Genomic DNA, 14,177 nt, shown 5'->3' with positions numbered 1-14,177 from the left:
TGATACCTAACTTCTTCTATGACATATCAGGTGTTGGGCAGATGGCTGTGGCTTGGCTGAAATGGCCTTGAGGGCCAAATGCCAAGGTTTGGTAGACCTAATCTGGTTTGAAGGCTGGAAATTTCCCAACCTCGATCTAGCTTCACAGTCAAACATCTATGGCTGTTCAAAATCACCTTATAATTATCTGCACTTCTATTTTATTTTATTTTTAAGGCACTTTGTGTTTTAACATGGTACGCCACCTTATTTTATGATGCAACAGTATATGAACACTTCTATAAATAAAATACCTCAGAGCTTGCTAAGCTGATTTCCTCCTCCCCTTCTCCCCTTTAGGGCCATCTATCCTTCATCAGAGACCCCTGCTGTGAAGATGACTGAGTCTTCCCCAGCAGATGAAGGCACCACATTCGAGCACCTTTGGAGCACCCTGTAAGTATCACCTGTATGCCACCGTCTAGGTGAACGGAGCTTTGCAATGATGAGCCCCTGCCCCAAAGAGCTTACAGTAATGTCCTTGTTGCCCTGAGTGACTTTCCATGCACAGTTTTGGCTAACTTCATCTCCCTCTGCAGGCAAACAGGAGATCCTACATGTATTCTTTGTTGATGCCATAGCTGGATTTAGGAGCTTCACCTAGCTGATGCAAATAGTAGAAAGGGCTTATCACACACACCCCCATTGTCAAGCAGGTAACATCAACCTGCAAAGACATCAGCATTACAGTAACCTGTGCTTTTGGACCCCACAGAGGAGCTGGCATGACTCTGTAACAGGACAGGCGTTCAGGACCCTGGCCAGCTCCTTGAAGCACAGATACCACCAGCTAAGGATGCAGCTCCAGCAAAGGTGCAGAGCCACCTGGGGGGTTTAAATAATATTGCAGCCATCTAGCTCCACCCCCTCTGGGGGGGGGGACTGCTGCACTTAAAGAGGTCATGCCCTATTTAAGCCAGAGGTTGCCAACCTTTCTGGGGGCCATGGGCCCATCTGCAAACAGAAGAAACTGTTGAGGGCAACAGGTGCACACTGTTCAACTGGCTGCAGCAAAGTGCTGCCCTCAAGTCTAATTTTAGCAGAAGGAAAGGAACTGTGGGCTCTTACAGAGACAAAGCCTATCTTAAGCATTGGCAGAAGCAGGGCTGGGGACCACCACTGCTGCTCCAGACTGCAGAGTGGTAATAGCAAAGTGCCCTCCCTCCACTGTGGACAGTTCCAAAGGGGACTTGTCCTCAGAGTCAGAGCCCTGTCCAGTGGGAGTTGACAATGCAGGGTTGGTGTTTTCAGGGCTCTTACCAGGCCTGGCTCTGTCTGAACCGTTTCCCCCCATCATCTATATCATCTCTTCACCAATATTTCAGCCTTCACCAATCTGGAGTGCTCTAGACTGGTGGAGGTTGATCTATGCCATCAGGATTCTGGGACCATAATGAATGGCTTTCTTAAAATAATTAATAAATAAATAAATAAATAAATAGAATAAGAATAAGAATCCACAGGGTAATTTACAACTTCAATAACAGCCATGCAACAACCAACATGCATGCATTTGTATTCCAGATGAAATTAGTTTGCAGAGATGCACAGTTTCGAAAGGCAATTTTAAAATGCATGCATTCAAAATGATGTATATCACAGGGACATAGGAAGCAGCCTTCTTCGGAGTCAGGCTATTGTTCTTACAAGCTTAATATTGTCTGAACTGCCTATATGGACTGGCATCAGCTCTCCAGAGTTACAGGCAGGGATCTATCTCCCAGCCCTACCTAGAGATTCCAGGGATTGGATCTTCTGCAGGCAAAGAGCACCACATAATGCCTGCTCTATGCTTGCAAGGAATCAGTCCTTCAGTGTGGCAGCACTTCTTATTTGGAACACATTGCCCATTGATATTAAGTAAGTGCCTTCACTGTACTGTATTCTGTACCCCAGACAGGTAAATTTGACATGCTATTAAATTTGCAAATTTATTTCATTATGTATACAGTAGTACCTCGGGTTACAGACACTTCAGGTTACAGACGCTTCAGGTTACAGACTCCGCTAACCCAGAAATAATACCTCGGGTTAAGAACTTTGCTTCAGGATGAGAACAGAAATCACGCAGCAGCAGTGCGGCGGTGGCGGCAGGCCCCATTAGCTAAAGTGGTGCTTCAGGTTAAGAACAGCTTCAGGTTAAGAACAGACCTCCAGAACGAATTAAGTTCTTAACCCGAGGTACCACTGTATATTTAAACTGCTGGCTGTATTTTGCAAAAAGCAGCCCAGCTAACACCTGATTTTATTGGTAATTTTAATGAGCACCTTATATTGCACGCCTGCCATGTACCAAGCAATCCTAACTTTTGCCAGATGACACCAACCCCTCAGTTGGAAGAGCCCTGCTTAAGCTAGGATATGGGACTTACTGACTGAGCTGAGGGTGGAGAACTTACTCTAGTGTAGCTCCAAATCAGTTGTGAAAACACAAGATCCTTTAAACCCATACTCTCTCATCCCAGGGAATCTTGAATTTTGATTGCACCATTGAAGATTTTGGGGATTAAGCTGGTATATATACCTTGCTAAATATGAATGAATGAGTAGAAGTGCAAGGTGAGGCTGCATTCATTGGAGACCAGACCAGATGCACTGAAGCCTTCTTGTTTCCTTTCCACCAGGGAACCTGACAGCACTTATTTTGACCTTCCCCAGTCGGGGCATGCAGGGAGCAGTGAAGCTTCTAACCGCACAGAGGTCACCATGGATGTCTTCCAGATGAGAAGCATGAATGACTCCGTAATGGTAAGAGATGGAAGAAAGTGGAAGGCTTTGTTGACTCAGTTGAGGCTGCAGAGAAATGACATGGTGATGGGTTGGTTCAAGGGACACTTCAAGCACTGGTGTCTGGACTGGTAGGGCAGAAGGTAGGGAGATGAACAGTAGGTGGCGCCAGAGCCAAGGATAGCCAGAGCCAACTGATTCCAGTTTTGTCTCCATCATCTTCTCTACTGAGTTCTGCAAGAGGCAACACTGAGACTAAGGAAGTGGAAGCTGATAGGCAGTGCCACCTCCTGGGCTGTAAGTAAGAAGGCAATACAGCTGGAAACTAGTGGAGATCATAGGGCCCCTTTGGCCCTAATGGAACAGCCTCCTTCTACTTCTACTACTACTACTACTACACACACACAGGGGGGGGGGGGAGAGAGAGAGATTTCCCACTCCTAGTCTGAAATGGTACTGTCTGTCCTATCATTTCAAAACTCTACCAACATGTCCTGCAGAGGTTTGGCCTCAGGAAGCATTTGCACCAGCTAAATTCTCAAGGGAAGAAGGAGGTGAGCTCTTTCAAGGTTGCCCCAATCCAGTAGACTGCTGCTACATCCTTTTCTTTTACATTTTGAATTTTGCGTGATGTGATTTCCTCACAATAAACCTCATTTTTGTTAATCGTACTACCTATGGATATATAAAGGAAACAATTTGGGGGACCACTTTTGTCATCATGGCATCACAGCAGGGGAGCAAAAGAGCAGCCAGTTCTTCTTCTTCTTCTTCTTCTTCTTCTTCTTCTTCTTCTTCTTCTTCTTCTTCTTCTTCTTCTTTTTCTTCTATAGGAGTATAGCATCAATAGGAGCATCAATAGGCTGCATCAATAGGAGTATAGCATCTAGATCAAGGGAAGTAATAGTGCCACTGTATTCTGCTCTGGTCAGACCTCACCTGGAGTACTGTGTCCAGTTCTGGGCACCACAGTTCAAGAAGGACACTGACAAACTGGAACGTGTCCAGAGGAGGGCAACCAAAATGGTCAAAGGCCTGGAAACGATGCCTTATGAGGAACGGCTAAGGGAGCTGGGCATGTTTAGCCTGGAGAAGAGGAGGTTAAGGGGTGATATGATAGCCATGTTCAAATATATAAAAGGATGTCACATAGAGGAGGGAGAAAGGTTGTTTTCTGCTGCTCCAGAGAAGTGGACACGGAGCAATGGTTCCAAACTACAAGAAAGAAGATTCCACCTAAACATTAGGAAGAATTTCCTGACAGTAAGAGCTGTTCGACAGTGGAATTTGCTGCCAAGGAGTGTGGTGGAGTCTCCTTCTTTGGAGGTCTTTAAGCAGAGGCTTGACAACCATATGTCAGGAGTGCTCTGATGGTGTTTCCTGCTTGGCAGGGGGTTGGACTCGATGGCCCTTGTGGTCTCTTCCAACTCTATGATTCTATGATGATTCTTCTTCTTCTTCACCCTTTGTTGGTCCACATCCATCCCATGACCCCCTCCAGACACTGGTTCACTGTCTGCACTCTCTCTCCTGATCCAGATAACACACAGAGAGATAGATATTGATGATGCTTTGCTTCAGATCTCTTGAGGACTGGTCCCAATGGATCTATGAGGTTGTTAAATAGAATGGGAGAGAAGGTTCAACTTTATGGGGTGGTGGTGCTCACAGATCAGTTCCCATAAGGCTGAGCAAAGGTTTCCCAATGCTATTCTCTGAAACCCCCTTGGAGGTCTTATCTACTCTAACTGACCCTTTTACTGGAGATTCTAGGGCTTGACCTAAGACCTTCTGGATGCAAAGCAGATGCTCTACCATTGAGCTATGCTCCATCTTCCAGAGTTGCTTTTGGCTAAATCAGACCATTGGGCCACTTTTGTCTCGTCTAATTGGCAGCAGCTCTCCAGAATCTCAGGCAGATATCTTTTCCATCAGATAGTGAACTCAAGCCCCTTGACTTTACCCACACAACAGCCTTGTGAAGTAAGTCAGGCTGGGAGACTGATCCAAGGTCCTCCAGTAAACTTCACAAGTGAGCAGAGTTTTGAACCTCGGTCCCCCCCCCCGACACTCTCAGTACACTAACAGTGTGATGAAATGTGTCCTCGGATTTCTCAAAAGCTTGCTTTCCTCGCAAATGAAGCTTCAGATTTTCTGCCTCATTCTCAAGGCATTTTAGAATTTCTGCAGGATTTCTCTCAATGCAAGGGTTGGAGCTCACTTTATTGCTGCAAGGAGGTCACAGGTGGTTGGTGTTACTTTCTTCCCCAGTAAACATTTCTCCGGGGCTCTGCAGCCTTCTACCCAGTTCCCCCCTCTGCCCCGATTTGAGAAAGAGCTATGGGATGAGTCACTCACAATGGCTTTCCCTGGGCTTTGATTGGAACGTGGGCACCCAGGAAGGCTGCAGACCACTGATGAGATGATGTGTAGAATAAAAGCAAGGACGTTCAGAGACCACTCCCTTGGCCCTCTCAAAAGGTATGCACGACAAACAAACAAACAAACAAACAAACAACCCAAGAATTTCTCTGAAATTTTCATCTCCCCTTTCAATATTTTGCAAATGCAATTTCCTTTCATGTTATTGGGTGGGAAAATTGGGGGCGGGATGCAGGAGAAGATTTTGGCACAGCACTCCTTTACATGCTGGAGAAAATCAGGTACTCTCTGCATTCAAAAAGGAGTAATTTACCATGGAGTTCTGTGCCATCCTCTTCACACATCTTCTGGTAACTTTCCATGGATCCCTCAAAGCTTCTCTCTGGGAGACAGTGGTGGAAGCTACTCCATTAGGGCCAATGTGGCACACTGTCCCACCAATATCAGTGCGCCCTTTGCCTGCCACGTTGCTTACACCCAGTCAAGGGAGTAGCACTGCCTGCTGATTCCTCTTCCTGTGTCTCTGTGTTGCCCTTGTAGAACTTCAGCAAGGAGAAGTGGCGGGGACCAACCCAGAATCAGCTGGCTCTGCCTGTCATTGGTTCTGGCGCCACCTACTGCTGGGCTCCTGCCTCCTGCCCCACTAGCCCCACTAGCCCCAGCATGTTGGTTCCCTCTCCTTCCCCTCCCCATTCTCTTATCGTGGTTGGAGCCATGGCTGCTGGGGTGGGGGAGGATATGAAGCAAGAGTCCCAAGAGGGAAGACCAGCTTGCTTGCTTGCTTGCTTGCTTGCTTGCTTGCTTGCTTGCTTGCTCCTCCTTCTCCTCTTTTTTTATTTATTTTAAAGTTCATCCACCTCAGCTGAACAGCCAAACGTCTCTCAGGTGTAGGAATGTGAATCATAGAATTGTAAACTTGGAAGGGACCCTGAGGATCATCTACTTCAACCCCCTGCAAAGCAGGAATATGCAGCCAGGGATTGAACCCTCAACCTTGGTGTTTATCAGCACCATGCTCTAACCAACTGTGCTATCCAGGTTTAAAGCTTCTGTTGCTTGACTGGACAAGTGGAAGGCAAACATTCTTGCAGTAGGTGGAGCACGTCAACAGCACAAAAGCAGAGCCTCTGATTCGTGCTGGTATAGAGTTATGCTGCAAGGAACCGTGAAAATGTTTTCCTGCAGTGATACTGATGCTGCAGTTCTAGGAATACAGGAAGTAGCCTTATACTGACTCAGACCGTTGGTCCACCTGGCTCAGTATTGTCTGCACAGAGGGATCATCCACACTTCCGCTTGTTCCATGCCTAGGAAGCAGGGTTTGAGTGGATTCCTGCTTGTCTCATGCTTTCTAGGCATGAGTCTGAGTGGTTTTGCCTTTGCCCCAGAAAACCTACTCTTTAGCCCCAAATTGGAACAAAACTTCATTCTGCAGGGACCCCGGCTGCTGTTAATTCTGATCTGGCACTAAACCGCAGGTTTTCCCTGGAGAAAGCAGGGGACAAACAGAGGAGATGATAAGCCCCAAGTCGCAGGTTTTCAGGTAGGGCTTTCTCACCAGCCCTACCTATAGATGCTGTGGAGACTGGACCTTCCACACAAAATGCAGGTGCTCTAGTGCTGAGCTACAAATGTTCCCTGAAGACACAGGTGAGTCAGACCATCAGTCCATTTCACTATTGCCTACACGGGCTGGCAACAACTCTTCAGGGTTTCATACAGGATCTTTCCCAGCTCTACCTGGAGGTGCTGGGGATTGGATCCAGAACCTTTTGCATGCAAAGCAGATGTTCTACCACTTAGTTATGGCCCTACCCCCTATGCACACTTGCTTAGGGGGTCAGCCCCTCTGAACTTATTGCTGAGTAGACATGCCTAGGTGGAGTAGCATTGTCTACAGAGACTGGCAGCAGTTCTCCAGGGATTCAGTTAGAGGTCTTTCTATTGGGGTCCTATTACCTACTGAAGCCCTTTCATATGCATATTGAGCAGTGTTTGTCTACTGAAGCTTGGTTAAAGAATAGACTTTGTATGTTGAAACACCAAGAGAGATGCAAGAGAATAATAAAGTTGTTTGTTGTAGGAAATACACCACAAGGATTTTAGGAAATATATAGCAGCTGGAAAGGTTTCTAGTTCTAGTCTAACTAGCCCAGAGAAGAACAAGGCAGCCATGCTTGCTCCTTCGATCTCTCAGAGGCTAGTTCAAAGAGGACCTGTCATCTTGAGGTCTAAGAAAGAAGTGTCAGGAGGAGGAGGAGGAAGCTGTAAACACAGCACCTAAGATGTATCAGCCTAAACAGACAGGAGACAGAGAAAGAAGCTGATGGGTTAAATGCACAGGGATCATCTGGGGATATGGATGCCCCTCACTCTATCTGTCTTAACCCCAAGTGGAGTTGCACCCAAACTTCCAACACTTTCATCACCTAGCTGAATTGAACCTGGAGCCAGCTGGTTGTGGGAAGAGGAGCAAGACACTCTAACAAGAGATCTGAACTGATAGTTTGCAGAGGGGTTTTGAAAGTTGAGTGCATGCAGCCCCAGAGGCAGTGGAGACTGGTCCATTAGAGCAAATGGTGTACTGTCCCACCAACCTTGATTCCTCTGGATGTGCCTGGATAGCTCAGTTGGCTAGAGTGTGGTGCTGATAATTCCAAGGCTGCAGGTTCAATCCCCGTATGGGACAACTGCATTGCAGGGGGTTGCACCAGATGATCTGCAGAGTCCCTTCCAACTCTATTATTCTATGTCCACCTGCCTTCTTACTTGCAACTTGCCTACAGAGTGGCCCTGGCTGTCTTTTTCATACTCCTTAGTCTCAGTCTTTGCCCTTCTAGAATTTAGCAGGTATGAAGAGTAGAATGGGGAGTAAAACTAGAATCAGTTGGCTCTGTCACTGCTTCTGGTGCCACCTGCTGTTGACTTCCCTGCTTGCTGCCCTATCAGTCCCACTAGGCATCAGCTACCATTGCCTAGGGTAAGGATAACCAATGCAGTGCTCTCTGTGTTGTTGGACTACGGTTCCCATCAGCCCCAATGACAAATGATTTGGGATGATGGGAGTTGGAAGCCAACATCTGGAGAGCACGACATGGCTAGGGCCACAGGTTTCCCAGCCCTCTTGGAAGCAAGGATCCTCTGTAATATTTTATTGCAGGTTCTGCTTGTGGAGTGCTAATATGCCAAGCCCTGTCAATAATATCTGAGCTGAATCACTGTAACCCCACAATAACAGCCCCTTATGCGGGAGCCCAGAGGATGTGGTTGCATCCAGGTGAGTCTGGCTCAGAGAAGACCCGCTGAAATCATTGGACCTAAGTTAGTCATGTTGAGGACCTTCAGTGGGTATACTCTGAGTAGGATCTAATCTGTGGTTTACAGAAGAACTGATCTTGCCCAGAGTTGTAAAGTTCTGCACCAGGGTCTATATCTGGGTTTCCCAAACTTTGGTCTCAAGCCGTTTTTGGAATACAATTCCCATCATCCCTGACTAGCTCCTGCTAGCTAGGGATGATGGGAGTTGTAGTCCCAAAACAGCTGGAGACCCAATTTTGGGAAACCCTGGTCTATAGCCTAAGATACTGTGGGCTACAGGGCAGTGTTCAGGTCACTTGACCCAACACAAACCATGTCATGTACCCTACTTTACAGAGGACAGCCTCTCTGTTGAGAGACCTGGGAGATGCCCAGCCACAATTTTCACCTGGACAGTAGCTCAAGCTGACCAAGCATGGTCATCCTCACTATGCTGAGAAGTTCCAATTAAATTGTTCCAATTAAATTGCTGTCTTTATCTCTAAATCTGCTCCTGCACATATAAATTAGCATTATGCAAATGTGACTGTAGATCTCTGTCCTCTTTTACCCTCTTTTCTGGAGAAGTGTGAGTGGTCGTTCTCACTGCCCCTCAGATTCTTTCAAGTCTGCTGGGAAAATGGAGCTCCATTGCTCATGGAAAGTGAATGGTTCAAGGGATGAGGAACGAGTGCAAGAGGGATGGGCAGGAGGCAGGGAATGATAAAAGGAGGCTTCATCCCAATATCTCCAATGGTCCTGAGAGTGTGAATTTGGATCCAGATGAGCCTGTTGGTTGATATGCAAGCACTTGTTAGTATGTGCACTCTACATCCCGGAGCATTGATAAGTTCTTTTCCTATGGTTGGTTAAATTCAAAGTGCTAGTTTTGGTGTACAAAGCTCTCTATGCATCATGGGACCAGGACACCCGAAAGATCAGCTCACCCCTTATATACCCAGTCAATCACTGCCCTCTGCAGGTGAGGGCCTCCTGCAAATGCCATCTTACCAGGAGGTCCTTTGCTCACAACATAGAAACCGGGCCTTCAGTGTGGTGGCTCCTGCCCTCTGGAATGCCCTCCAGAGACAGAGCTGCTGTCTCTGTCGTATTTTCGGCCCCTACCCTCCTCCTCTCCCAACAAGCCTTTTAAGTTGAGATCTCTCCCAGTCCACATCTGTATTGGAATTGTTTTCAAGGTGGTCTTTATCGTTTTATCACTTGTTGCTTGCTTGCCCTGGGCTCCTTTGAGAAGGAAGCGCAGGACAGAAACGATTCCTTTGGAAGGAGAGGCGACTTGGAGTCCTGCTTTTGGCAGGCAAAAGCTCCTAGGTTTGGTTTTTGATAGAATTGGAAATGGGCCCTGTCAGAAAGGGTGGAGAGTCAATGTGGTTCAGCATAGGCCAGGGGTTAGGAACCTCAGGCCTGGAGCTGAATGTGGCCCTCCAAACCTCACTTTTTGGCCCTTGGAACTCTTCCCAAGCCACAACTCACAACTATATCCAGAGGCCCTGGGGAACAAGGTGGACACTGAAGAATCACCACAGTGTCAGGGTTTGTTCTTGCTCAGATCTGGAACCAGGGGTCTCACTGGAGGAAGAGCAGGGGGAGCACAGCTTCTCCTTGAGTGCTTCTGCCCAGCTGGACCATCCCTCTTGCTTGCCTGGTGAAGGATAGAGATGAGTGTCTGCAAGTGTGAGTAGAAACCATTCTACTGCACAAAGTTGAAGCTTACATTCATTGCTCCACCTGCTCTTGCCTCTGGTACCACCCACCACTGGCATGTGGCCCCTGGAAGATTGCCCAGAAGGCAATGTGGCCCTCAAGCTGAAAAAAATTCTGCATCTTTGCCGTTGATGATTCTGAGCTGGATGGACCAGTGGTCTGATGCAGTAAATAAGGCAGCTGCCCATCACCTTCCATGCTTCCTGATCCTCTCTTCGCCAGTCCTTGAGACACACTCTCTCTCTCCCTCCCCACCCTCTCTCTCTCACACACACAATCAAAAGACAAACTATCCAGATCCACACCATACATTCAAAGCACGTTCAGCCCTCATGACTTCCCCCAGAGAATCCTGGGAACTGTAGTATGTTAAAGGCATGGGGGATTGTTGCTCCATGAGGCGTAAACTACATTTCTCAGGGTACTTTGTGTGAAAGCCAGGTACTTTAAATGTGCGATGGATATGCTTTGAATGTATAATGTGCAGGGTTGCCATATTTCAGAAAGTAGAAATCCGGACACAAAAGTTGTTGAGCTTCTTTTGCAAAATCTCTTGCAAAAAACATGGGTTGCCGTACGCCCGGGTTTTCACAGACATTTTGACCAATTTTCGGAAATTCCACCCAGTCGCTATTTTGGGCAAACGAATCCCAGCTATGTCTGGGAAATTCCGGATGTATGGCAGCCCTAATGGTGTGGACCGAAGCCTTATAGGTCAACGGAGAGAAGCTTCCATGCAGCTTGCCAGCTTGCAGACTCCATGATATTAAAATCCATTCATGCCAGTGGTATGGAAGCAGCACAATCAGTACCCCGCTTTGCACTCTTGCATATACAGTGGTACCTCAGGTTAAGTACTTAATTCATTATGGAGGTCCGTTCTTAACCTGAAACTGTTCTTAACCTGAAGCACCACTTTAGCTAATGAGGCCTCCTGCTGCCGCCGCGCCGCCAGAGCATGATTTCTGTTCTCATCCTGAAGCAAAGTTCTTAACCTGAGGTACTATTTCTGGGTTAGCGGAGTCTGTAACCTGAAGCGTCTGTAACCTGAAGTGTCTGTAACCCGAGGTACTACTGTATCTGCATCTATCCATCGATGGATTGATACATGTTTTTGTTGCAGAAAGAAGGCCTTCTCTTTAAAGCACAGACTTCTATAATCTATTACTATCTGTCTTGGGAACAGACCTTTTCCAGCTTCACAAATATACACACACAAACACACACACACACACCTGGGGACAATTTCCAAATCGTTCCGTTTGCCCATGCAGAGAAGTCTCACTCTGTCCATGACAAGGCAACGTACCACCAAAATCTGTTTCATGCAGCTAAAAAAATATTTTGGACATGGGAATTAAGTCTGGCTTGGTTTTATTGTGCAGAAAGGACACCCACCTCACACTCCAACCCCCCCCCTTTCCACTGAGAACCAGTGGTACTGTCCAATACATCACCGGGCAAGTCTAGGCCTGCCTATTTCTTTAATGAATAGTCATGAGAGAGGGAAAGGGGTGGGTATGAGTTTTGTTGTTAGATGCAGCTAGATGACAGAACTAAGGTGTGGGGAGGGTGCTGGGGGTGGGGGTAGAGAAACAAGCAAAATAGCCAGCCACCAAAGTAGCCAGCCCCACATCTTTCCGCTGCCCTTTCCCCATTGGCACACCACAGGCACTTCACCGCCCTCCCCACTTTTGCATGCTGTTTAAATGCCCCCCGCGGCTCCACCATCCACCCCTTGACTCCATGACTCCGGCGACAGGGATTTCCCCTGTTACTTTTAAACCCCAAGAAGACTAAAATGCTGTACGCTAGCAACCCAATGCAGCACTACACCACGGTAGGTGTCGACTTTTCTTCTGCCGGGGGCTCGGTTCCCGTGACGCGGTGGCGCTTGGCTAGACCTAAACAGGGCACCTGTGGATTCTTGAGGAATGCCAGCGTGGGCTGGCTCAGGATGGGTTGAAACAGGGGAGCATTTGCTTTGCCTGTTAGCAAATGGTTCAGTGGCACAGGACATCTGCTTTGCATGCAGAAGGTGCTGGGTTTAATCCCTGGCATCCCCAGGTAGGACAGAGAGAGTCTGAAAACCTGGAGGGACGCTGCCAGCCACCGTCTTTGCACTTCTGAGCATGTGGGGAGACGCATTGATCTCACTCTAGCAGGCTTGCATTGAAGATGGAGTTGGGTCCTACAGCACAGGATGCTTGTTTGGCAAGGCATCTGGTACGGTGGCTCAGTGGTGTATTTTGACCTTTGTCTCCAGTTGAGATAAAGGTTGGGCTCCGACTTGACTCCCACATGTTAATTTTTTTAATGCTTCTCTTGCTGGTCTGGAGGTGGTATTTCCCCATTCATCCATAACTTTGTAAGGGAGGCTGTTTAGGAAGCTGCTCAAGAGTACTGGGGACAAAAAGGGATCTGTAAAACCAAAGACCCAGTACGTTTAGGATATGGCAGTCAACAAAGACCACAGGGGAATCCACGTTGTCCTTTTTAGGAATGGGATCCTGCGATGTAGCCTACACTGTGACAGTTCAGCTGTTTGCAGGGGTTCCAGCGAAATGCAACACAATGTTTTGGTCCTCAGCATGGTCTTCAAAGAGTGATAGAGGAGGGTTTGTCAGCATGCCCACAGAATTTGACTCCTTACCACAGTGCATCAGAAACGAGCTTCCTTAGAATAAAAGAAAGGCGCTCACTGGCAATTACTGATGAATGTGCTTGGCTCTTATTTCAAATATTATAAGTAGATTAATGCCTTTAATCAATAGTATGTGTAAGTTAAGTAGTCCTTAAGTGTTCCATTAAGTAGTCAGTTAGATTTTGCTCAGAGTAGACCCATTAGGCTTTATCTAACATTAGTCCTAGAGTAGACCAATTCATTCCAATGAGTCTATTTTAGGTTAAACTTAGTTGGATACAACCCATTGAAATTAATGGGACTAATGTTTGATAAACTCAGACTCTTGTGTTGGTGCCCTAGCCTTTGAAATTAGCGGATTATTGTTTGATTACAGATATGAAGGCTTGTTTCTTTATGGGTTTTCTGTGTTTCACCGATGGCATTCATACATTACTGTATGTGCTTTTAAGGAAAGTATATTAAGCACTCTTAACAAGCGAGAAAGGAAGGCTGAGTTCAATGAGACTTCTGCTTGAACATGTTACGTTCGGTTGGCGTGCTTCTTAGCTTTTCTGACATTATTTATCCTTGACAATCTCAAACAGTAAATACCTTTTTATGTAGAAAAATCACCATGTTATACTCTTAAAGCTATCTTGCAAAGAAAGTAATTTCACAGTAATTATTTCCATTTCTCTTTTGCTTTGATCCATGAAATTGCTGAACAATTAACAACCCGCAAGAACATCTCCAATGGCACAGAAATTTCCATGAAGTTTACGACGACAAACAATCTCTCTCTCTCTCTCTCTCTCTCCCATATATATGAACAATGGCAATGTTAATTCATGCTCAAACCCTTTGCTGTAACTTTAAAAGTCGCTCCAGAGCCTGGCTTCTAAGTTGCATTTATTAAATCCTGGCCATTTCATTGGGATCCTGTTTCCAATTTTGGACCCTAAATGTATTACCTGGAAGTGAATTCCACTAAAATCAAAGGGATTTGTAATCTGATTCTTCACAGTTAGAAGTTATCTGTCAATTTATCACTTAGCATTTAAGGTAATCTGCCTTAGACCTTGTTGTCTACCAAACAGTGTAACACACTCATGGTGTGTGCTCAGTGGGGTCTGACTCTTAACTTGCGCTAATTGGCGTGAGTCACTCACGGTAGCTGCCTCCGATCCTGTGTAATGCTCACAGGCCATGTGTTTTCTGTAACCTTAGGAGATAATTGCCAGAGTCAGGGTGACTGTGTCTCTTTAATTTACTTCACCAGTAATCGCCACCGTTGTGGTTTTGTTTCTTCTTCTTTTAAAACAAGCCATTTATTATCTGTATATCTTGCGCTCCCGGTAATCTCTCGTCTAGATTTCTGATC

At 46.5% G+C, this 14,177-nt stretch overlaps 2 protein-coding genes across 3 annotated transcripts in view; both read left to right on the top strand.

The window, feature by feature from the left end:
- MRPS16 (mitochondrial ribosomal protein S16) overlaps positions 1 to 14,177 on the top strand; it is a 317,894-nt gene that overhangs the window by 203,012 nt on the left and 100,705 nt on the right. The window lies entirely within an intron of this gene.
- TP73 (tumor protein p73) overlaps positions 2,664 to 14,177 on the top strand; it is a 71,542-nt gene continuing 60,028 nt past the window's right edge. For both annotated transcript variants that reach the window (XM_079986990.1, XM_079986989.1), the window contains exon 1: positions 2,664 to 2,787. In XM_079986990.1, coding sequence (XP_079843116.1) covers positions 2,746 to 2,787 — 42 coding nt within the window. In that variant the 5' untranslated portion in view covers positions 2,664 to 2,745. The remainder of the gene's footprint in view (positions 2,788 to 14,177) is intronic.

Source organism: Podarcis cretensis (assembly GCF_951804945.1).
Source record: "Podarcis cretensis genome assembly, chromosome: 8".
Classification (NCBI taxonomy): Eukaryota; Metazoa; Chordata; class Lepidosauria; order Squamata; family Lacertidae; genus Podarcis; species Podarcis cretensis.
Note: the sequence above shows the minus strand (reverse complement) of the source record. Positions and strands in the feature narration are given on the sequence as shown.